This window comes from Seriola dumerili, unplaced genomic scaffold (assembly GCF_002260705.1).
Source record: "Seriola dumerili isolate Sdu_G_001 unplaced genomic scaffold, Sdu_1.0 BDQW01000017.1, whole genome shotgun sequence".
NCBI lineage: Eukaryota > Metazoa > Chordata > Actinopteri > Carangiformes > Carangidae > Seriola > Seriola dumerili.
The window spans coordinates 3449372-3475135 of record NW_019174272.1 but is presented as its reverse complement, the minus strand read 5'-3'; the positions used below and the strand labels follow the sequence as shown (position 1 = coordinate 3475135).

The 25764-nt window shown below is 43.4% G+C and overlaps 1 protein-coding gene across 1 annotated transcript in view; it reads left to right on the top strand.

Moving 5' to 3' along the window:
• mctp1 (multiple C2 and transmembrane domain containing 1) overlaps positions 1 to 25184 on the top strand; it is a 135163-nt gene extending 109979 nt beyond the window's left edge. The window contains exons 18-21 of the mRNA XM_022758271.1: positions 14918 to 15027; positions 15816 to 15925; positions 16236 to 16333; positions 23732 to 25184. Of these exons, the coding sequence (XP_022613992.1) occupies positions 14918 to 15027; positions 15816 to 15925; positions 16236 to 16333; positions 23732 to 23803 (390 nt within the window). The 3' untranslated portion in view covers positions 23804 to 25184. The remainder of the gene's footprint in view (positions 1 to 14917; positions 15028 to 15815; positions 15926 to 16235; positions 16334 to 23731) is intronic.
• The last annotated feature ends 580 nt before the right edge of the window (positions 25185 to 25764 follow it).

Genomic DNA, 25764 nt, shown 5'->3' with positions numbered 1-25764 from the left:
CACCCTTATAAAGTGCTTAGTTAGCTATTTAGGTCCATTCACTGCTCCTTTATGTCCCAGTAAAACAGCATCTGGGCTTGTCCAGACACTATCAGGTAACAACAGGTGGCTGCTTTACTGCCTCCGCTCGTTTACACTGGAGGAACAGCTACTGAAGCAAATGCCACTGGATAGGATACAGTACCTTGTCAATGTTCCACTTGGGAATGTTCACTGAAATGGTAAAGCTCTTTATCCACCTACTGTGTTGTCTGGATTTTGGTGAGGCAAATATATCATTTTCCGTTTGATACTCCAGTCTGATCAGACTCGAGCAGTGTTAAACAAGACATAACTTGAGTATGTGAAAACTGTAAAGTACCTTGACTGAAAAATCTGGAATTGAAATTATTTGAGCTGATACCTGATGCCTTACAGCCGCACTCCAGCAATATAAAGGTTAGCAGGCTAAGATGTGGTGATTTGCATGACCTGGTTTGGTAAACGTTTTGGAGCAAAACAAATTGCCTGGTCAAATTGCCTGGTCAAAGGCCTTTCCAATTACCATTGCAAACAGTAATGGTAATTGTAAAGGCCTTTGACCAGGCAATTTGATATCTGAAAATTATTTCGCCTGAGGACATTCTCTAAGCTGAACTTACGTATGCAACTGCAACCTCACTACACCCTCTCCCATTTTTTAAGGGTCAAAAGTGCAAGAAGGCAACAAAAGGGTTAAAATAAAAAAAATAAAAAAACACATTTATAGTGCAGATGGTCAAATAGTCATCCCACCAGTAAGTCAGCCATTCAGGCAATCAGTCAGCCAAGCAGCCAGTCGGGCGATGAGCACACAAAGATACGTGAGCATTACATCCTCTCCCACAGTGATGCAGAAGCAAAGTTTCATGGCTGTGAAGTTCCAAGGCTGAAATGTACAGGGGGGCACTGACTGAAGATATGCACCAGGCAACCTTGAACCATTTTTTTTTTTTTTTTTTTTTTTTACCCCTTCTTAACGTCTGCCTCCCATCACTGCATTTCCTACCTCCTCTCAGGGAAAAAATAAAAATACAGGCATTTGAAAAGCTGCAGATTATATGAAATACATTTTGGACTTTCATATTGAAATGAGGTGCAGCGGCAGCTTGTGCGGCCTCCGTCAGATTTGGTGCCAAACTGATTATTCCACATAAGAAGGCCTTGCTCTCTGTGCTCACACAGGGCTGGGATGCTGGATAGCACAGCCACCACAAAGGCTACAATTTACCAACTCTGGCTTCATACATTTTGATCTATTGCTCCCCTCAACTGTTAGCATTTCATTTGAGCTGTAGGGAAGTTGAAAGGGGGGCATTTTTCTTTTTTCTTCACCTACATCTCTCTCCCCTCCCACTCTCCTTCTACCCTTCCCTCAATCGTCCCCTTCCCTGCCTTTTTTTCTCTCTTTCATTCTGACACACATTCTCTCTCTCTCTTTTCCCTTTGCTCTCCCTTCAACCTGGTTAAGTGCAGAACAAATGGAGTTTCAAGGCTTAACAAATTTGCCTTTTACATTGGATATGAGGTCTTTTACATTGGATATGAGGTAACTTCAGATTGTATGAGTAAGTATGAAGGACGGGTCAAAGGAGGCCTCTTTTATGGCACAGCCCTATAGGGGAGAGAGGGAAGAAGAGAGAGAGAGAGGAGGGGGAAAAAACATTAATAAATGTGCCAAGGCCTCATTTTAATTGAACTTGAAGCATATGTTGCAAGTATGTACAATCCGTCCCAGATGTTTACTCCGGCCATGTGCACAGCTCTTCCCAATGCACCACAAGGCAGCTATTAGCTGGATAACCATTGCTCCAGAGGCTAAATGGGGTATTACATGGCCAAAAAGGAGAGCACCTGTTTTTCATTGCAAAGAGGACCCCTTGCAGGCCTTTTGCCTTGGATCACCACATGTGTTTTGACTTAACAGATTGTTGGGGAGACGTGAAAAGTGTCTTTCTTGTGAGCAAGCACTGATATTAGTCACTTAATCTCAATGAAAGTCCAGCATCTAGACTAATTGATGGGGACGGCTCAGTTGTTAAAGCCAAACAGGCGGGCACATGAAGGGTGAAAGAATGTTAGACATGAACTATTTTTTGTGTGTGCTGACCTTCAACATGGAATGTTGCTTGATTCTTATTGCCTACACACACACACACACACACACACACACACATGCGTAAAATATGTGAGCAGTATACTGCCCCACTTTTTAACCTCTATTTTCAAGAAAACTAATTTTAATCATGGTGGCATGTTGCAGGTGCACCTCTTTTCCTTTAGTGATGCCATACAAAGGATAAAACACAAAGTAAAAAAAAAAAGCATACTTAGAAATAATGTGTTATATATATTCCACATGAAAGGATGTTGCAGTGGTACTATAAAGAAGTTTTTTTTTTTATTGCAGATAAGGTTTTCATACATTCAAAGAGTCCAAAAGAACAACCATGACTTTATGCAGAAACCTTTTTATTCAGACTCATGCATTTAATGTGTTTGAATGTAATTTAATGGTGGTGGAAAACTCTGCCTACTGTTTATCTTCACTTCAAGTTCACTTTAATAAAATATTTATTGAACTCAGGCAGTGATGAAATCATATACCATTCAGTTTTTTCATCTCTATTTTTTATAGATCTCCAATATACTGTAGCTAAATACATATTATTAATCAAATGGGTGTCATTATGAACTCTGAGTCCTAAACTCACTAACTTCACAGCTGTGATTGAGTCACTGAATGAAGGATTCCCACTGGATCTTAATTTTGACATGTAATCCAGTTAGCCGCCCCTGTGCCATGTACGTCATGTACTTCCTAGTAACACTGATTTTATTTTACTGGAATAATATCAGAGATGTAGTTGTCATTGAAGATTATTTACTTTGTTTTGGAAAATGATCTTTAGGGAGTTTTCATCCATAATCTAATAGAATTATTATGGCAGTGTTCACATCCAAGTATCTATAACTTCTTGTCACCTCAACCATTCCTTCAATCCCAAGGCAACGCAAACATGGGGTTTTTTTCCATTTAATTCAGTCTTTCTTAATTTTAAAATGTGTCCCTCTGTGTCTTTATGTGCCTTTTCAGTATCTTCCAGTAGAGCTTGGAGTAACATTGTGAGACTTTGGCAGTGTGAGATAGCAGAAACATGCAACTCAGCCCTGTAGTAACAGGTTACTGGCTGCAGGGGCTTCAGTGTGCAATGTAGCCTGTGATGTCTCCTCTCACCTGTGGGGTGACTGTCCAGAGCTGGTATGAGGCAATCACCTTAGGCTCTGTATGGGTGTGAGTGTTTGTGCGCATAAATATGTTTGTGTGAGCGTTTCGCTTATGTGTAGAGTGGCTCAGCTGCCTCCCAGAGGGGGGGCTTACTGGAAAAAGGGAGAGAGGGAGAGAGAGTGAGAGAGAGACAGACTGAAGGAGTGAGGAGATTACCCTCACACGGTTGACTGGTCACTGAAGCGCTCATGCTCCGCTCAGCTAGGCTCCACTAGCCTCAGGAGGACCTGACACAGATAAGATACACACTGCAATCATGTCCTGCTCACGGGCTTACTGCTCGGTGCACTCCCTCTCTCTTTCTCTCTCTACGTCTATCTGTCTGTATCTCACTCACACACATACAGACACACACATGCACCTACAAGATCTTTCTCCTATCCCGTTTCTCACTCATTTTCTCCTTCGCTTCCTCATGTGCACAGTTGGCGGTAAATATAGGGTAGATTTTATTCTTTAGCTTATCTGTAAAATCTGAATGAATTTTTAGTCATCATTTAGTCTTGTATAGACCCAATTCTCCAAGGCATTCCCCAATGAATCAGCGATTACATTTTTTTTTCATCCAGTTTGGAGGTCAGACCATTACACTGTTTTTCCGTACTGTTTTTGACCTGTTTAGGCACCAGTTTATCCTAATTGTCATATGATCCAGTTCTGAATAATTGAGGGTAGCTTTCTTCTGATATATGTGCATCTTGCATGACATGCAATAATTCCCACCCAATTGTTGGTTGAAAAAGGTTAGAGCAAGTTGGAATGCACATCTGGTTTCAGCTCATTTTATGAGTGCTATATAGTATTTTTTTTTTTTTTTATCATTTGGAGGTTGTATTGATGACTCCACTGTGTATACAAGACTGAGCATACATGATGCTCTGTTTCTTCATCTCTCCTGCCACGCAGTCATCGTCCTACACCACAGTATCTCTTTATGCTCCTCATCTATAGTGCTGAGGCAGCCCTTCCACCCTCTGCAGCTTTCCCTGTTGGTATGACTCATGCACACATATGTGTATATACACACACACACAATCCTGCATATATGTGTGTTTATCAATGGTTCTCTAGCAAGGATATAACTCCTGGCAAAGGGCTGGTAACAGCACACGTATCCATTTCTCATCCTGCAGGCCTCACAACCATTGTCAGCTGCTGATTTTAACAGTGTCTCTTGTCTTTCTCTCCCCCATCTCTGTCTCGGCTTCTGTCTCTTCTTCTGTGTACCATTAAGCAAGTGCCTAGACTCTCTGCTCATTGAAAAGTTCAATATGGAGCACACATATGGAGCACACTTTGTCTCATTGTGGATATGGTTAAAAAGAGTTTTCAGATTTATCTCCAGATAGAATATGGAGCTCTGCAGCACCTTCCCAAGCCCTGGCACTCCTCTCTCTCAGTCCCAGTCACGGCACTGCGCTGATCGCTCAGATAGTGACATGGCATAATGTAATTGGACTAAAGACAGCACAGGGAATTATATCAATGCTCTGGAAAAAAAAAAAAGTGTGACTGAACGGAAATGTTGTTCTGGGAAGACTATTGAGCTTGTGATGCAGTGGGGTTGTCCTCAGGTATCAGGGGGTGTTTTCAGCTGCTGAGGAGAATAGGAGAGAGAGACAGAGGGAGAAAGGGGAAGAGAAAAGTTTGAATGTCTGTGTTCTTTTCTTCTTGCCGCCTGTGAAGGATGAAAAGCGTCACGCTGTAAAAGATGCTTTTGACTTTTCCGCTTCATTTTTCTTCCCATCTCACTGTCTTTTTTTTTTTTTTTCCGTTGTTCAGCAGAGACGCTGGTAGGAACTGCATTTTAATCATGTTTGGCTAATAGAGGGAGGAATGAAAACAAAAAGGAGGGTGAAAGAGGAATGCAGGGGTATTGTCTCTCTATGCAAAATACACTGCATTGTTTGTTTGTTTTTCCTCTTTGTCACACACATACATCAGGTGGATCATCCCTCACAATCTCTCTTCCCCCCAGATACATATCTCTTGCTTTGTCTTTTGCTTTCTGTCATTTCTCCTTCGTTCTCTGACTCTCTGCCATTTTCTTAACACTTTTACTCTGGCCTTTGTTATTTAAATGAAATTTTGTTGGGTTTTTTTGCACCATGGGTCTTTTTTTGTAGTTTTGTACAGTATATTTATAGGTTAACACAGTTAAACATATACTCACCACTGTCATTGTAGAGATTATAGTCATTCGTGCTCCTCTGCATATAGCTTTGCAATAGTATAATTGAGGGAATTCAAGCCTCAAATGACTTTTGAATCTGTCCAGTATTAATCTATCTATCAAATGCAGCTATTTATAAGTCTGAACTAAGGTAAATACTGAAAAAAAAATCAATCAGGAGTGTCCTCTGCATTACAAGGCCAAAGCTGTTTCCAGTGCAGTGCTTCTGTTTACAGTCTCTGCAGTGCATTTGGTGAGAACAATGTTATACACACATGCTATAACCTTATGATATTGACCAAAACATCAACTACAAGACCCCAGTTGTAAAACATCCTATTTTCTTCTTAAACCCTTTCACCTTAATTTCTCTGGGTTGTAAAGAGAAAATCTCACTGTAATCTATCCACAAGGACCCTAAACCAGGCCCCTGGGAGGACAACTGTGATAAAAACCATATCCTCGAGGATATGTTGGCTTCCTGGCACTTTGAGTGGATACGAACGATGGTGGTAAGTGGGCATGTGTGTGGCTCTGGCACTGACTCCTGATGATGTGTGTCGCTGTCTTCCAGTTTCCTATTAAGCTCATCGTCTGTCCGGCGGCCTTTGTCTGCCGTCCTGTCGGGGTTTGTGTACAGTACTTGTTCCCTGTCCGCGTCTCAATTAACACCCACGCAATGCACGCTCGGCCCGCAACCTAACCCCACCTCGAGGCCTCTGCCTCTGCCTGCTCTTTAAGGTGATGGGGAAGCTAATGGGGCTCCAGCATGGAAGGCTGCTTTTTGTGTGACTTCCCTGTGGCATTGTAGACCCGTTACGCTGAAAGGTGACAGCTGTAGATTGAGGTGTGATGGTGTGTCAACTGTGTTTTGCTGGTGGGAATTCTGGTTCTGGGTTACTAAAGGGTGACACTTGGAGTCACTTGAGTGTATTCGTATTTGTTTTGAATTTAATCTGTGAAGTGACAGGGGCCATAAGGGAATAAAATTTCATAAAGTGGTTTAAGGTACTTTTTTTTCTTTTTTTTTGCCAAAAATAGACTTTTAGATTCTGATATATTTTGAAAAGCAGTATTTACATTCCTGTCAAAAACAATGATTGTTTTCACACTTTATAACCCCGAAGTCACTGATAATAAGCCCCCAACAAACAAATTCTCTAATGAGTGTCACAGCCCTCATTGTGTATATGTGTGTGTGTGTGTGTATGTGTGTGTGTGTGTGTGTGTGTGTGTGTGCGCGTGCGTGTGTGTGGGGGTGGGGGTGGGGGGGGGTGATTTGAATGTGCTTGAGAGTGCTTTTTCTTAAAAGTTGCTACAGAAACAGCAAAACTATTTCATATTGCTGAAGCAAATCCCAATGCTCATTATGCCTAATGCAGCGATGTCTACTCCCCCAACTGTTATTGTTCTGAATCACATACACACAAGCGGCTGAAGCAACTGAACTTTTTGACTGATGAACTATGCATCAAAGCATTACGACGAGCACTCGTTGCACTGTAGGTGAGGAGTTCTTGTGTGCTCTCATCCACCCAAAGTAACTCTCTGCGAGACTCTCACCGAATAGGATGTTGAAGATGGCACGCACTCAGCCCTCCCGGTCTCTCATTGGACAGAATGTGGAGCACAACACTTGACAGCAGTGTCGTCTGAATTTGAAAGTCAGACATGTAAGAAGGCAGCCGCCACCTTTTCTTTTAACAAGAGTCATAAATCTGTAATGAGCACAGAGAGGATGCATATTTTATTTACTTTTTTGAAGACGTGATCCCTTCACTTCATAGCGATGCACTCTAGCTCTGTCGTTTTTTTTTTTCTTCCAAAACAAAGTTTAAAACAGTGGATGTTACAACTGTTTCTATCGCCTCTTTCTCTCTGAACATGAATATGTAATTAAAGGTACGCCAAAGTTAGCAAGCTTTACAGACCTAGGTGATGAATCAGATGTTAATTTAACCCAAACAAGAGTGAGATATGATTATATTAATGAAAGAAGTTTAAATATTGTGTAGTTAAAAATCTTAATGAGTTAACACGTAATTAGTAGATACATGCACCACCTTACAGAATCAAAAAACCTTACATTTGCCTTAAAAATACCTTTCTTTTCCTACGTAATTATCTAAATTCTGTACCTTATCTAAAGATATAAAAGCCCATTTGTATATACCCTCATCCCGGAGTATGGCCAAAACAAATTAATCCAGAGTTTAGATTGCAGTAGCATATGTTTGAAGTAAGCCCAGACAGAGAGACTGAGACGGACAAACGCATTGACAGACAGACAGACTGACTGACAGACAGACAGACAGACAGGGGGAGATGGGGCTGGAGCTGCTAAACCAGGCCAACAGAGGACAAGACTAATGTTGTCCCATTCATCACACACTGCCTGGCTGGATCCTGGGAAGGACAGGGGAAGGAGAGAGCAGGAGCAGGGGAGCAGAGGTGAGGTAAGGTGGGGGAGAATTGGGCGGGGTGGGGGTGCAGGCTGGGTAGGGGTCCGGTGGCTTTCAGCAGGAGGTGAGGAAGGGGAAGTGATCAAGCGCAAAAGTTGTGGGGCGGTAGTCATTTATGTGTTTGTGTGTGTGTTAGTGTGTGAGTGTGTGTGTGTGCGTGTGTGCCCGACCTTGAGTCTGATGGAGTTGCTGGTGTGGTGGAGGTGATGAGAGGCCCCAGAGGGAGATGGAAAAAGATGATCAGTGGCAAGCAACCTCCTGCCACCCAGACACATTAGAGACACACAGACAGGCGCACACTCATAACACCAGAAACCTTTCTCTTTAGGATAGGAAGCAGAGGTCAGACTGAAAATAAGTCACCACTACCACTTCTTCCTTTTATTCCATCTTTCTCTCTTTCCCTCCATTCCTCACTGTTACATATGTGTATATATATCTTCGCTATGGGACTAGGCTGGGTGAAGAGACTAATTAGTACTAGAGCGCATTGTCTGCCTGGACCACCTTCAGCTGACAGTCTTAACTGGAGTTTGACTTTGGCTTTGTGGGAGCAACCCTCAGCGCACACAAGATATTCTCAAAGAAATCAGTGTGTACATCCCGTACACATAGACGTACACATATACACACTCACATTCATCCCTGGGCCTGTGGGAGTGGGACGCCCCTTCACATCTCTTAACGTGGCCTTTGTGTGTGTGCGAGCCGCTTGATGAGGACCAGGAGGACGTGCAGCGCATCTCAACACCCTAGTTAAACAGATATTTATGTGTTTATGATAAAAAGAGAGGGAGGGAAATAGAGATGTATTCCCCACATTCGCTCATGGATTAGGTGTTGTATGGCATAAATTATTTATTAAAACTGCAGCCTCAAAAAAAAGATAGGAACATCTGCCACTTTCATGTGGCGCTGGCGAGGTGCCAGGTTGCATGGTGGTATCTGAGACCGGGCCGCAGGGCCTTTGTCTCATCTTGTTGTCATATCCTGACAGAGGGGAGATGTTCTTCTAGGCTACTGGGTCCCCACGTTTTTATTTTATTTTGTTGTTGTTTTTTTTTCCCTTGAAGGGCCTCTCTTAACTCCCAATGGGCAAAATCTATGACTCATCGCTCCACACTGTAGTTGGTAATACTTGGACTATACACCAATGAAACATTAGATTTTGTTTTATGGGCAGTTGTTGTCTTACGTTATCTGCCTGTGTTTAAGGAGTTAAACTATTTAAATGGTCAACAATAGATAAATGAAGTACTCCATGCTGCATTTTAAATGTCCATCAATCCATCAAAAGATGTTCATTACTATATACCTACTATACATGTTCCTGCTTGCTTCATTTTGGAGACAGGCCATCTGAACATTTAACTGTTTTGACTCAGACTTGTTACAAATGCACAGTACCAAACAAAATACTGCTAGAGTGAACTGTATGCCACCAGTTGATGTGAATGAACCTATGAAAGCGTCCTGTCCTTTCATCAACCACTAAATTTTTACCAGCTGTAACAGTATGGATGGTATTGTTGGTATACTTTTATTGTTGGTATGGTATTGTGAGTGTGTCTGTCTGTCTCTCTCTCTCTCTCTCTCTCTCTGAGTTTGTCACCACAATAGCATCACAACCTGCAAGACAGTCACAAAACTTTACAGGCGTGTAGTTGAGATTAAAATGAAGGCGAGTTTGAAGATGCATGTGGTCTGGCCGTCAATGGAACCAGTCGGAACGTCAACATGTTGACGGGCGTTACAGCTGGTGTGATCCCATCGCAAGATTTGTTTAATTGTAGTATTTGATTTTTCAGAGACAGATAACCCGTCTAGTTTTAAATATACAGATGCTAATTGTATGCACTATTTATTATTCTGTCATTCCTAATTCTTGCACAGGCTTTTGAAATTGAATTTGTGTCACCCCTAACGCATTCCTCAACTTGCTCAACTTTTCAGCATTTTTTTCCCCCCTTTTTTTCCTGGGGTGGAAATGGGAGGGATACTGACTCTCTCTGCAGTTACAAAATCAACAAGAACGCTTTCAGATGCCCTCTGGGAGCCACATATTAGCATCCTGTCACGTTTTATATGACATTTCAATTTTTACTGTGCTGCCAGAGCGAGAGAGGAAAAAAGAAAAACAAAGAAAAACAGGTGCAATTTTAGCACAGCAGCAATGAGCAGCAGCCACTTGTGGTTCAGACTCATTTCGTGGTGTGATGGGATATATGCTGCTGCATTATAACTGTTAGGTTTATCATTTTTATGGCATAACCCAGCAGGGAGAACAATGTGATCAGAGGTTAAAACAGTCTCTAATGGCTCTCTCTATTTCCACCTAGTAGATATAGGACAGATATTTGAGTCCATTGTAACAGGCTAAGTCCTCAGTGACCTCTCTCTTGTTTAGCTCTAGGCCTTGGGTCAGTGAAGAACAAACTGTCTTTGCAAAGTTTACAACTGCTCACTTTGCACTTTTGCATATAGATGTACTCAGCCATGATGCTATCTCTTTGAAAGAGAAATGGAGCATTGGAGTACACAGAGGCATTGTGCATCATTCCTTTGTTAAATATTTAATCAAGTGTTTCAAGGAGTTTACCACATTTGTTTACCACAATTTACCAGCAAGTGCAATGTGGTTAGCCTGAGTTTGCTGTTTCTAGGTGTGTTTGTGTGTGTGTGTGTGTGTGTGTGTGTGTGTGTGTGTGTGTGTGTGTGTGTGTGTGTGTGTGTGTGTGTGTGTGTGTGTGTGTGTGTGTGTGTGTGTGTGTTGTGTGTGTGTGTGTGTGTTTGTTTGTGTGTCTGTCTGTCTCTCCCTGGGCTCTCTCTGGTGTCACTGAGGGTTGTTTCTCCTTAACACATGCAAACAACTCGCATCACTTTAACGAGCCTTCCCGCCTCTGTCTTCCCTGATGGGAGCACTCCCATGATGCAGCCTGCTCCGCACACTTTTACACAGGGTAGCTCAGTGCTAAGCTGATGGGTGCTTGGCTGAGATTTCATATCACAGTCCACACATCCAAACAATGATGCAAACTTTGGACATAACCAAAAAAAAATGTATTTATTGTCTTTAAATTGGCATACATGCAATTAAAACATGCAACTCACTGCCAACAAAGGACAGAGACTCAGTAAATATTTCTGCTACCAGCCTGATGAGAGTTAATTGATGTCAGAGAATTTCTTCTGTACATAGAAACATTTTATTCATTGGACGAACTGACTGTCTTGGTGCAGTTTTTCATTTGATACACAGTAGTATGCTGCTCTGCTGACTTTACCCAGAACTCACATCACACTCTGACCCTTTGCTATACAGTAGATTATAAAACAAATGTGTTTTTCAAAAGAGAGATAAACCACCAGACAGGAAAAGACAAAGAGAATGAATAATAAAGACAGAGGAATGTGTAAAGCCCTCAAGATTCCTTTGTATTTTTATTAGATAGACACTCTGGTGTGTGTATTAGAGGCATACAAATCAATGTTTTGCATTAGCAGAGCACTGATGGTCATGGGCATTCAAAAAATTAATCAAAACACTATATGTTCTTACTTCTGATATAGTCAACTCACAACTGGGAATGCTAAATTATTTTCAATGTTTTGATATTCTTGCATATCTATTTTTTTTTTTCATTTAATATTATTGCTCCTGCTGTATAGTATATACAGTCATCCTTTGTATGGTGCATTTGGTTTATATCAGATGTAGTTATTGCAGAAAGCAAGCCATTGATCTTTAGGATTAATCTCAGTATCAGATTTGCTTTCATTTTTTAAGTGGAATTAATGACATTGCACATAGTGGTATATGTAGTGTACTGTACTATACTTCATATTCAGGCAAACACGGTATGTGCACCTGACAGAAAAGTCTTACAGCAGATGAAATCGTCAAGAATGAATGTTCTGTCGTCTGACGGCAGTGATAATTTGTAGTACACTGACTGAACAGGCGGTTACTGTAACATGTCAGCGTAACACACTGCAGATGAACCTACAGTTGCAGTCTATTATAATGCATGATGCTTAACTCATTAGGCAGGCTTATTACACTATCTGTCTGAATGATTCAAGACATGTAGCAACATCAATCAGACCACTGTTGTCAGAGGTGCTGGGATTTGTAGCATACTTTGAGCATTAACATGACTCGCAACTGAAGCCAAGTCAAAGCGAGAGACCTCAGAGATTTCTTTTTATTAGCCTTGCCTTCAGGTCTCCAAACAAACCCACTTAGTTTCCCTGACAGGCACAGGAAGAGACAGATGGAAATACAGGCCTTGAGTCTCCTGTAAAGACCCTGCTCCTTTTCCTGAGTGGGACTGGAAGCTGGTCTGGACTGGAAAAACCATGTTCTCATCACAAATTGCATGTGAGCTAGTGGTTAACACATGTACACACATTCTTCACAAAACCGCAGAAAGCATGACAAAACTGAGTCCTTGATTTAACTCGTGATACAAGTGATGAATCTCTATCCCTGGTTCAAATATTTCACGATTTTGTTAAATATCTACATCAACAGAAAACTTCATTTAACCTTGGCTGTGACGTTTGAATGCTCTGTCTCTCTCTTCATCTTTCTGTATCAGGTCCCTTTCTGTCGCTGATGACATTGTAGTGTAAAACAAATTTACTCAGTATGAAAGAAACTGCTTGTTAAAGTCATCGTCTAATCTGTGTCGGGATGTAATATCGTTTGTAGAGTCACACAGCAAGACCAGGTGTGCGGATCAACCTTATCTAATAGCTTTAGGGTGTGTGTGTGTGTGTGTGTGTGTGTTTGTGTGCATATTAGGTTGCATTATAAGAACAGGTTGCCTGGCTCCATATGTGCGCAGTGTGCGGGGAAGCTGGGAAAACAAGGTTCTCCGTGGCCCTCTGTGTTATTGCTACCTCCCGCCTCCCCGAGCCGTGTTTGAAGACAGGAAATAGGAGTCAGACCGCAGTCCGAGGGGCATGTGGCAATGGTTTATACTCCAGTGACCTCTGATCTATCCTCTCCACCCCCGCCCGCTCTCTCACACCACTCCCCTGGCCCTCAAACACTCTCCCCTGAGTCCGGGCCCGAAAATAAAACGGCCTGACCTGGCCCAGCCCGGCTCGGCTTGGCCTAACCCAGCCCAGCACAATAGACCCTGCGTTCTGAGATTTGTTTGAGCGAGCAATGAAAAACAGATGGACTCTGAGGAAAGAACTGAGAAGAGGAGGAGAGAGGGAGGAAGAAAGAAAGGGAGTCTTGTAAAATATTTGCGAAGAAAAATAACCCAGGGACGCTGTCTAATTATATCTATTTGTCTTGTGTGGTTTTGCTGGGGAGGCCATGTGGTCTCCCTGACTGCTCTATGGTTCATTTTTCACATTATCTGATCCTGGATGGAGAGCAAAAAGAAGAGGGTGGGTTTGGGTCTCAGTGGGAGGGTTGTGGTGAGGTGGGGGGGCTGGCCGCAAGGAGCAAAATGTGGTAAAGTCCTCTGGGGTCCTGGAGGTTTCATGTCTTTGACTGCTTCACTGTCTTCTTTGGGTATAATGATAAGGATTAGTCAGAGTTTTACTTCTCTAATCTAACAATGTCCATCCATCTTCATCAATAACACAGCCATTGCTACACATGCTATTACTCTAACAAATGATAAATAGTCAGTGGCCGTGGAGGGTTATACCATAATCTTTTGGTTTCTCTTAAACTTTTCTAACTTTTCATCTTTTTTGTCCTGTTTGGAGTTAATTAAAGTTTCAAACAGCTGCGTAATATCCTTATTTATCCGAGCTGCATAAAATCCAGATTCTTATCTGGACTCTGAAGGTTTCTGGAGTCATTAAGTCATTCAATTCATTTTCATTCGCAAGTGTTAAACAAATACTCTCAACAATAGGGGAAAAGGGCACATCAATTTATCCACTGAGAGAATACCAGCATCCCCAACCCCCCACTCCCTCCTCCACTTATTGTCACTATATCAGCAAGATGAAGAATTTTCAGGGTTGTTTACTTGCTGGCGTGGTTACGTACTGGAACTTGATGAAAATCTTTGTTCATATTCCCCTGCTATTGCCATATTGTAAACTGACCACTCATGATAGTACCACTATATTAGATAGTCCTCCTCTTCTTGTTATGCCCTCCTTTTGTCTCCCAAGCATGCCCACCAATCACAGCCAGGCACAGCCAGTCTGCGTGTTGATGTCCTCACTCAGCTAACGGCTCTCGATCACTCTCTGTCACCTCATTCTGTCCAGATTCATCCTGTCCCTGCCTGTCAGTCAGTCAGCAGGCAGCTCGTTGACTGTTGCATGACTTCTTAAATTCTTCACTTTGTTTCAGTGAGAGGGCGGGGGATTGTAGATTTTAGATTGCCTTGCCTAGTTTGTGGTTCCCCCCCCCCCATTCCTCGCAATATTCTTAAGTTCTCAACCATCAAAAGTTGAAAAGGAAGAGCTCTTCATGGTGGGTGACGGCGTTAATAAGGATGATAATGATGTCACGGCTGGTGACATCATCACAGTGTGCCAGCCAGCAGAACAAAAGCGGGCTCTACCCGGTCTTCCTAGCTGTCTTGGCAGCAGCAGAGAGAAAGGGAGAGAGAAAGAGCGCCCAAAGATTGATGTATCCATTCGGCTTTCAGTTTAATTCTGCCTCTCTATTCACATATTCAAATTTTCCTGTGTGAGCTTTTGTAAGGAGGAAAACATTTTGATTTGTTCTGCCGACTTTATATCTCTATTACTGGCTGGAATGAAAGCACTCCGTCAGTTCATGCAGGATATCCGGTGATTTGGCTCCCCACTCCAGATCTTTGACGCTATTTAAAATGTATTGTTTTCGCAAAGATGCCTGTGCCCAGCCACTGTCTTCTCTCTCCTCTTTCTCTCTCCTCCCGTCTCTTCTCTGTCTCACCCCATCCCTTCCTCGCTCACCCTTGCTTTCTTTCTCCCTCGCCTACATCTCTATCTGTCCTCTTGCAGGACTCGGAGAGAAAGGGCTTCATGAACAAGCTTTATGCCATTCAGGACGTGTGCATCAGCGTGCAGAATGCACTGGATGAAGTGGCCTCCTATGGCGAGAGGATAAAGAAGTGAGTCGTAAGCCCGCTCCTCGGCACCCGGCCCGCTCCGCTCTGCTCTGCTCCGCACGTCCCAGTGTTTTTTCCACAATGCCAGGTTGCCCCACTTCCCCTTGCCAGCCTAACTGAGAATAACTCAGTGCTGCTCTCAGGAAACACTGCCAGCATGACACCCAACCCTGAGACACAAACACAGGCAGTCTGTCTTTATGTCCATCACATCTCACTTAACCTTGCATGACCTCTTAACTGAATCATGTACATTCTTGATTAAACACACATCAATCCACATGAGCACACACGCAAAACCATTTATTTGCACTGTACACTCCTGCATACCCAGTGGCCCTCACTTTCACGTAGACGCTTTCAAAGCAAATGGAAGGCAAGAGACTTTGTTTTGATTAAAAGCTGTAGTGAGAAAAGAGTCAGGCCACAGGTTCTTTCTTCAATTACAGGTAAAAACATTTTAAATCAAACTGAAACATCTGTGACCCATGTTTCTGTAAAGCTGAGAGCATTTTACTGATTAGATAGCATGAATAGCATTGAGTCATAACACATTTTCACCTTGCAATGGTGACCTCTAAGACTTTGGGGTGAACTTATTTCCCTCTGCACAATTCCAGTGAGTGTGAAGAATTTGTAGTGTAGACATATCCAGATTAGATTGTTTGGGTTGAAAAGTATTGAAATGGCCTCCCTGACTCCTCTTTACTTTACTTGTCAGTATGTTTGGCTGGACTGATATTTGCCATGTCTCCTAATTTTTAAAGTCGCATTTTCCACTCTCTTTGCAGCACATTTAACTGGACTGTGCCTTTCTTAAGCTGGCTGGCCATTGTGGCTCTCGGAGTGGCCACCACCATCATCTACTTCATCCCTCTACGATACATTGTGTTGATCTGGGGTGAGCGAATGTCAAAAATGTGTAATGTTTATTTCTATGTACTGCAAGTGTAATTGATTTAAAATGTATAGTTAAATGTAAATACAGTATCTAAGTAAATCTGTGGCACAGCAATGCAATGTCTGTATTCCATGTTGCTTTTTTATATACAGTATTGAAGTCAGAGTTAAACTTTTCCTGACACTCTCAGTGAGTGCCATGCAAATTTTCAGGTTTAAAGGTTCTAACATCTTGTTTACAGTAGGTGCTGATGTCCACCTGTCTTTCCCCAACTCTTCCCTGCCTGCCCTCGCTGTTTTTGTCTCCACAGGGGTGAATAAATTCACCAAGAAGCTGCGAGACCCTTATACCATTGACAACAACGAGCTGCTAGACTTTCTCTCCAGAGTGCCCTCAGATGTACAAGTGGTGGGTGAACTTTCCTTTTTCTTCTTTGCCTCAACTTTTCTGTCCTTTTGACAACACATATGTCAGCTCCAGACACGGGCAAGGGTTAGGGCTCCTTTTATCATCTGCTGTCTGTCTGTCGTCTTTCTTTTTCCTCCTCTCAGGCGCTGGCTCTTCACTGTTGTATTTTTCATTTAGGGTTAACTGACTATCCATTGTTTTAGCCACACAGACATCTAATCTAATTGTTTCAAAGTCGTTTCTGTGTTTTCCTATTAATAGCTTCCTAGTCTAATTCAATTTCCACATACATAGCTGGAGCTGTGTAATATGATAACAAGGTTAAGTGAGTTTAGTGCCCAGCATATAACTAGGTTGATTGACTCCATACACATACACTCGCACACAATTACAGTAAGCTGTTGTTTCCCAGCTATGCTAGTAATTGGAACAGAGTGTAAACCAACAGTTAACCAGCCCCATGCGGTTTTGCTTCTACATTAACCGTGAGATCAGATTAACTCTGTGGCTGAAGAGTACAGATGCTTCGTTAGGTAAAATATACTTGCGTAGATGTGTGTGTGCGTGTATGGAATGTAACGTGCTGTGCTGCTCAGGACAAAGTGCAGTTTAAACTGCAATTAAGCGGCAGCTTGTGAAAGTCGTTGTGTTATCCAGCACCGGTGGCGTCCGCTGTGGCTGTTAAGCCCTGCTGTGGCGAGTTCGATACACACACACACATGAACGCACAGATACACACACATGCAGGCTGAGGCTGAACGACCCGGGGCCACAGTAGACCAATCCCCTGCCACATCAGTGCTGACACACTTCCTCTTTGATCGCTTGTTGCCTGCAACTTCTTTCATCTTTACAGGGTCATAATCCCTGCTCCCCTACACACCCCTGCCAGCCCCCCGTGTTCTCCCCCTTTCGGCCCCCGTGCAGTTTTACAGTCTCATAGTTTACTGGGGCCTGCTGCAGCAGTAGGCACAGGGCAGGTAGCCATTTGCTTAAATGAGCCCAAGCTGTCCCCTCTGGTAAAGTGCAGCCACCTTACACACCTGGAGCCTGGAGGAGCGGAGTGGTGAAGGGGGCCCAGGCCCGGCAGGTACGAGGCCTTTACAAGGCCCCTAATGAGTGCCTGCTGGCTAGGGAAGGTCGGGGCAGACATGCTGCTCTGGTCTGGTGCCCGTACTGCTGGAGTTGTGCCTACTGTATAAGTAAGACTGTAAGTGCTACTGTAACAGTTATTGCTGCAGCTGGTGGAATGGTAATTGTTGCCAGGTTTCACTGAGTTTGAAGGTTTTCTGAGTAATGTGGGTGAAAGACCAGGGGAGAGGGGTAAGAATAGATAATGGTCGGAAAGACGAAGATGGAAATGGAGAAATGAGGGGAGGAATGAGGAGTGCAGAAAGTGCAAGTAGAGTTTAGTTTGATTATTTAAGTCAGGGTAGTCTTATTTGTATCAATAAAATAAGGTCATTGAAATTTAGAATCACTGTTCAGTCAGCTGATAAAGAACTAAGACCACTTCTCCATTGAATCCAAAGGTTAGTTTTCTACGAAGAAACCCTGCTCTGCGGTCGTTGGCTAAAAACAGACCAGAACGTTCTGCTCTGCGGTGCGTCCCGCCGCTGCCTCCGGTGGTGGGTTCACCTCATTGCCTGCCCTCGCCTTACTGGGTCAAAGTCGTCTGTGGGGATTAAGCCCTTGAGGCTCTCGGATGATGCAGAGAGGTGCTGGGGTCCAAATGGAGCGTCCCCTCACGGGCACGTGTCCATGGCACCCATTGGCATTCGTGCAGGGGCCTACTATGCCTGACACCCTGGATGACTAATGAAGTGCTATTTCAAGGCCCCGGTGTGACCTAACACACATACATAATCACACACACACATGCTCTCCCAGCAATAGTACATGTGATGTGGGTTGGGGGTGTTTCAGGGTACTGTTCCGCATCATTTGGAGGGGCTTCAGTGCAGCCAGAACTGATGAGGTTCTAATGACTTTATATGCAAAGGGCAACCACACTGGGCCACAGACCATCATTACGTACTGTATATAGCGGTACAGCAACACAGCAACTGTGTAACAGCTTTTGGACTCAGTTTTCTCATCTTTCATTTGTGTTTAGAGTTCAAGTACATAACAGAAACTTTGCATTTAGCAGCAACAACACTCATTTCTCATCAGTCATACAGTTAGTGGAAGGTGCTTTACTACAAACCAAGCTTTTCAAATCACTGACACAAGGCCCCTAACTGCACTGCCAAACACCCTTTAAAGCATGGAAGCTGCAACAGGCAGAGCTACCTTTTTACCATGTGGACAGTTTATTTAAATCATTACGTCCCTCTGTGAGCAGCAATGTTAAGGACTGGCATGGTGTGTAGTGCGTGTGTGCGTGAAAGAGTTGCTGCCTCTCTCTGGGTAACAGTTTCTTGTATCTGGTTATATTTGACCAGCGTAAGCTATCTTTATGGTCATTATCAGGGAATCCTTCATGTCCTCTTAAACGAGGCCAAGCTGAGCACCTTTATAGTGCTAAGTATTCCCTACCTGGCGTTTTGGAGGTGTCAGTGCACTAGTATGTTTTACGACACCATTAGCCAAGTGAGCTACGGAGTGCATAAGTAGGGCCAAGGCAATTAGCTTGCCAAAACGGCCCTTTATGATTGGTGTAAAGGAGCTGGATCAAACCCCAAGTACAAAAATAAGCATGAATTCCAATTTAGCGCCTAATGAACAGCGGGGAGTTGGGTTAATATTTTTAGACAACATTTATGTTGGGGATGAAACCTCGCTGGACGTACAGGGGTCAAAGGCAGGATAGTTAAAGGTTGAAATGTTGCCAGACGCCATCACTCATGTCTAGCAGAGGTCTCTCTCTCCTTTAGTTTGTCCTTCCACACTTTTGTGACAAATTTAAACATTTCACTGGAGGTGGCCAATTAGTCACTATTCAGTATGTGTCATGCCACAACAGCTAATAGGCAAAACTTCCCTTACTTTGTAATTTTTTTTTTTCTTTTTTGCTCACTGGCTTATGTCACCTTGACATGCCTTTTCTTTCCCAACAATAGACATAAGTGCTGAATCCTCCAATGTGCAGATGTCTGAACTGTACACAATAGTGTTTCCCTGGAAACATTTAATAACCCTTATGCTCCGTTAGGCATCACATGAGATGAAACCTGCTGAGTTCTGTGCTCTGTGGAAAGGACCGGAAAAAACAGAATAACATAGTATCATTAAAATGTAGCTCCCGTGCTTTATATTGACTTCATTTATTTACTTTTCTGTTTGCCTTTTTTGACTCACTGTCACCCACCTTGGTTTCGCCTTGTCTGTCTGCCCACACCGGCATCATCAAAACATTGTCAAAGGTTCAATGCGAGAGGGAGAGAGAGAGAGTGAGAGACACTGAGAGAGAGAGGAGCAGGTCCCGGGATGCTTTGTGGGTAACACCGTTAAACGAAGCACGATGCATGGTACACGGCGCCCCTTCAGCAGAGCACACTTCAAAGCCTGTTTTGCACTTGTACTGTCAACATTTGGGATAGGAGAGGAGAGGAGCGAGGGTGGAGCAGCCTTTGAGCAGCGCTGGGTCTTTACCCACTGCCTCTTCTGTTGATGTTCCCTTTAAGCTCCCCGCTCGTGTACCAAATTGCTTATGTGCTCGCCGCATTACCTCACTTTTTACTTTCACCCAATTTCAGTTTCTTTTATTTCGCTAACGTCCCACTTTTTCCTCGCCTCCTCTGCCTTTTCCTCTGTTTTTAACTTTAACTAGCTCTTGTTGTCTGCATTAGGTTGGTACCTGTGTGTGTGTTAGCTTGTGTGTGTGTGTGTGTGTGTGTGTGTGTGTGTGTGTGTGTGTTATTAGGTGAGGTGAGTGGGGAGCCAAGGGTATAGCATCAGGCAGGCCTGTCACCTGTAAGGTGGAACTGAACCTGTGACGCATGAGCCCCATTTCTCCTGGCTGGCAGCTCTTCACAGAGAAACTCCTGTTTGATTGAGATATTGTTTTTTCCCCGCACCCTTTCTTTTTGTCGATCCCCTTCGCTGCTCTTCATGAGAAACAAAACCCTATTTTCTACTGACATGCAAACTTTTCTTTGTGTGTCTGCACTGACAAAGAGTTTTGTTTGGACAGGAATGTCAATGCTCAGAATTAAATTGCCGTATTCCTTTTTGCTGCTGTAGGCGTTTGGCCGTATAATGGGACCACTAACAGCCAATGATCCCGTACGATATCTGTCCTACTTTTGGATCCATGGTAGCTTGTTTGAAGTTTGCGGCAAACAATGATTGAGAATTCATACGGAGAAACATTTTGATAAAGGTGGATTTTTTTTGTGAATTTGCGTGCAATTATTTAATATTAACAGATATGTGTCCCTGTTACTGCGCTACATGCAGATGTGCTGTTACTCCTTTACTCATGAGTGAATTAAATCATTCAACCATTCACTCACATGTTCATCCATGAATGCACCACTGTCATTGATCGCAGTCAATGCGGGCACTCTGCCAGGACTGTCATGGTCCCTTAACCCAACTACCACTGCACACGCACACACATTCACACACACACAGATGGGGCCATATAAACCCCTCTCTGTCCCATGGGTTTTTGCTCCGTTGTCTGCTTTAGTTGGAAGGGCTATAAAAGGATCCACACCCACATGAGAACAGTATCTGTCATCACCCGAATGTCCACTGATCTCCCTCCGTCTCACCCAGTCTCTTCTTCTCTCTCATTGTTTTCCCTCCAGTTTCCTTTGTTGGTTTGTCCCGCTCTCTGCCCTTCCTCCCTTCATCTTTCTGTACATTTCTGTCCCTTCTTTCTCTCGCTTCTCATCATTCCTTCCTTCCCTTGTTTTCTCCACCTGGATTGCCTCCTCCTCGTCGCCTCATCTCCAGGTCTCCCTTCTCTCTCACTGTATCCAACAAACCGGTTGTATTTGTACAGCTGTTTAGCAGGATGTTAGTTTGCCTTGTGGACAGTGAGGAATCAGTGCAGTCTGGCTGCTTAGTGAGGCGTAGAGAGCAACACATGCTGGCCTAACCACCCTGTAAGCACCTTAACGGGACATTGGTGACCACCACTGTGAAACAGAGGAACAAAAATACCCCACTGCATATGTGTGTACATACAGTGTGTGGATTTTTATGGGATTTTAATGATACGGTGATGGCAGGGTGTTGTGTTTCTGCGTGATGAGGGAGGTGCAGGGATGTATGTGTGTACATTCTTTTTGTCAGTATTCATATATGTAAGTGTGTGTCTTCATTTTTGAGCACACACACACACACACACACACACACACACACACACACACACACACACACACACACACATCTCTTTGGATCTCGGATTTGTACATTGCAGGCAGAGGATATTGGAAGGCGTCACTGAAGCGACAGTGGGAACCAGTAGAAGATGGATGATAAAGGCTCGTTCCCAGCCAGCACTGAGAGACGCTGCTGTTCCCGTCCACGGCAGACAGACCCACCATGAGACAGAACACAGAAACCATATTGACGTCAGTTTGTTGTCTGCCTGGAGAATCAGAGAGGGTGTCAGTCAGTCAGACAGGAAGAGTAGCCTACAGTACATCAGCCTAGGAGGGATCCCACAGACAATACTGGCTCTTTGGTGCTGTGACTGTTAAGTCTTTTTTTTTTTTTTTTTTTTTTTTTTTTATTCTATTAGTATTCTGATTCAGTGGCTAGTGCTTGTCAGTGTCGTGAATCTGTCTAGGCTAGCGACTGTATTTGTGCTGAAAGCGAGAGACTGCCAGAGTGACAGTCTCTGGTTGTTGACGCTCAGCCACTGTGATGCTGTTGCGTCTGAGTGTCCCTCACTTAAGAGCAGTTTCTTTCTAAACTCTGCTCACCATCTTTGCAAAGCATCACGTCAAGTGGGAATCAGTTCCCTTAGGGAGAAATAGGTGACAGTCCCTCAGTGATAATGCTGAACCTATTCTGAAGTGATTGCAGTGTGCCACTAAAATGTCTGTATTAGGGAATAGCGGTGACATTTTTGGGGAAGTCACTCATTCGCTTTCTTGCTGTGAGATAGATGAGAAGATATGAATATGAAAATATGAAGCTACAGTTCGTAGCTGGTTGGCTTAGCTTAACATAAAGACTGGCTTAATTGGGGCCATAGAGTATGTAGATATGCATACAGAAAATCTGAGTTTTTTTTCATCTTCTACTTACATAACTGTTAACAAAACATAACATGAAGCTTTAAAGAAAGTAAACTTCATCCTTGTTATTAGGAGTGTTCAAAAAAAGTGCTGTGTGATGCCTTCAGCTACCTTCAAATGTAGAAATTCACTCTTTTCCTCCAGCTGTCTGTAGCTCCAAGTTAATGGCTGACAGACAGGAGCCTCATCAGCTCAGATCTTCTCTAGGGTCCACTCATTAAGAAGGGAAGCTCCACACAGACAGACTGCTGTACTTTTGAGTTTGAGTGGACAGAAAAAGATGTAGAGGAAATTGTACATTATCATTCTTTTCTATTTTTTTGTACCATGAATGATGGAAACGATGAAAATATCTAGCGTGCCTGTTTGTTAACCTCTCTGACCAGTAGATCACATGTATGTACATTTTCTAATAGACAGGGGTTTTTACCAGTGAATTAAGTCTATCTGCTCAACTTTAATAATTGGCTCTTTATTCAACAGCACAGAAACTGAGGGTTAATGATTTTGTGCCTAATAACACAGCACAGCATATGTCAAGCTACACCTGATCAGTAATGTATTGATACTGTAGTTAGTATAACTAGCAGCTAAGCACAGACTTCGGTTTTCAAAGGTTACGGTTCATTTTCTTTCTTTTTTTTTTACCTTCTGTCTCCCGCCCATCTCTCTGCCCTTTCTCTCCTCACCATCTTGCCATGCTGAGATGACTCTGTTGTCTCTCCAAGCTTTCCCATGAGCCCTTGCCCTGTTCTCTGTTTGTTTGTGTGATCCCTTCCCTTAGGCCACTGTTCCACATCTGTGGAAGTAAGTGCGTACGTGTATATTTGTGTGCGAGCATGAGTGTATTTGGAGCTTTGAACAGTGTACATGGATTGTGTGTGTGCATGTGAATGTCTTCATGAGCATCTGTGTGTGTGTGTGTGTGTGTGTGTGTGTGTGTGTGTGTGTGTGTGTGTGTGTGCGTGCGTGCGTGCGTGCGTGCGTGCGTGTGTGTGTTGTAATCAGTGTGTAATCCCTTCCCCTAGGCCACTGTTCCACACAGCTGGACTCAGAGAGCCTCTGGAGGCTTTCTGTGCTATTCAAGCATCCTTTGCTCTTTCCACCTGACCGGGTGGTGTGTGTTTGTGTGCGTGTGTGCATGCGGCTGTGCGTGTGCGCGTGCTTCCATGTGTGTTTCTGTGTGTTTTAACAGGTGCAGTACCGAGAGCTGAAACTGGATCCCAATCCCAGTCCAAATAAAAGGAAGAAAAACAACCCCGGGTAGATGACTGTGTCCGCCCACCAACTCCTCTCTTCTCCACTTTTCTTCACTCTGTCTATTACTGGACACTGAGGAGCAGAGGTAGACGGCTCTGGACCAGCTCAGCTCAACTGTCCTTCCCTTTTGTCTTTCCTATTTTCTTCTCTTAACCCTTTTTTTCTGTCTATAATTACTCATGATGTACAGTACAGTTTCCTGATGTGTAATTTTGTATAAAACAAGACATGAAATCCCATGAATTATTATCACCATTATGCTTTTGATTGATTTTAAAGGCGAGTGGGAATGATGGCTGGGATGACCTTTTTATCAGCCGTGTGAGCCACTCTCCTGGTTTCTTCTCTCCATCACCCTGACAGCTTGGTGGACTCTGTCCATTCGCTCGCCACAAGTGTCACACAATGAGTACAATGAATTTGAACATTTATACTCACTGTCCCAAGAAGACATAATCAGTGCATCCATGTTTATCAAAATACGAGCCTTATACTAACATTCTGCGTTATCAATCTGCAAAGGACTTTTAAGTGTTTTTTTTCTCGTATTGAACTTATTAAATGAGTTTGGTAATATGTTTATATTTTCTAATTGTTTTTGTACTGAAGTATCCTTTGTTTTCTTCCCCTCTTGGATGTGGTAATGATGTTATGTTCGCTGGCAGTAATTTGGATTGCCTGCACTTAACTCAGCCAGCCAAGTTGATTAGCAATTACAGTGGTAGCCTCCAGATATGTCCTTCTACACAAACACAAAACTGGACCAACAAGCTGAAGGCTTGTGGTGGTATCTGTCTGTGCTTTCAAACAATGCCCAAATTAGCTTTTCTAAAGACTTGACTCCAAAACAAAAAAATCAAACCACAGTGGACAGTGATATTATTTTAAAGTACAGTGAGTCTGTATTTCTTAAAAGAGATAGTGATTACATAATCATCACTAAATATTACCCAGAGGAAAAAAGAACAATACTGTTAAGAATTAGACAGTTAGTGTTATGCCCTAAATATTTATCACTATTAAATGCCCAGATAACTTAGCCTCCTTTAAAACATGTCAAAACCTCTATCTATCAGTCAGTCAGTCAGTCAGACAGACAGTCAGTGATCCACATTCTCTGTCTGTCAGGAGGCGCAGCAGACTGGGCCTTCTGCTGTCGTGGTGTTAATATAGATGTCACCCAGTCTATGCAGAGTGTCGCCAGGCAGGCAGGCCTTTAGGCAGCCACAGCCCTAATCTTGTTTGAAAGGCTGGTCTCCTTTCCTCTCATCTCCCTGTGTGTTTGCCTCGGCGGCCACACACGAGAGCATTCACGCATGCACAAGCATGCAGACACACACACACACACACACACACACACACACACACAAAAAAAAACACCCTCTCACGTGAATACACTGCTCACGTACAGATACTGCACCTACTTGCTCACAGATGAAAACATAACATCCCATTTGAGCAGGCACATTTTCTCAGGCACACACACGCACTCACACAAACATGCTCTCTGTGATGCTGTGCCCCAGGCTGGCCGCCCTCTCCATCTGCCCCACCTCCTGTGCCCACAGCTCAACTTTGATCTGTCTTTCCAGAGACAGAGGCTTGTATATGTGAACTGTGCAAGAGTGTTTGCGTATACATGTTTATGCAATCAAAGACATGTTGCTTTTCTCAGCGTTGGTGTGTGTTACAATTGTATCTCGCCTCCAGCTGTAGACTGATGTGTAGATTCAGTTGGTTGGTGTGTGAATGAGTGAGTGTGTGTGTGTGTGTGTGTGTGTGTGTGCGTGTGAGAAGCAGAAGTGCCAGCTGTTATTTGGTGTGCTGGTGTAGAAGGCCGTCAGCTAGATGAGCAGCAAGTCGCTGTGTGACAAGACAAGGCTCTGAGGGGACTTAGGCCTGAGATGTCAGGGATGGAGGGATGTGCGTGTGTGTATGTGTGTGTTTTTTTTATGCTATTTCATATCC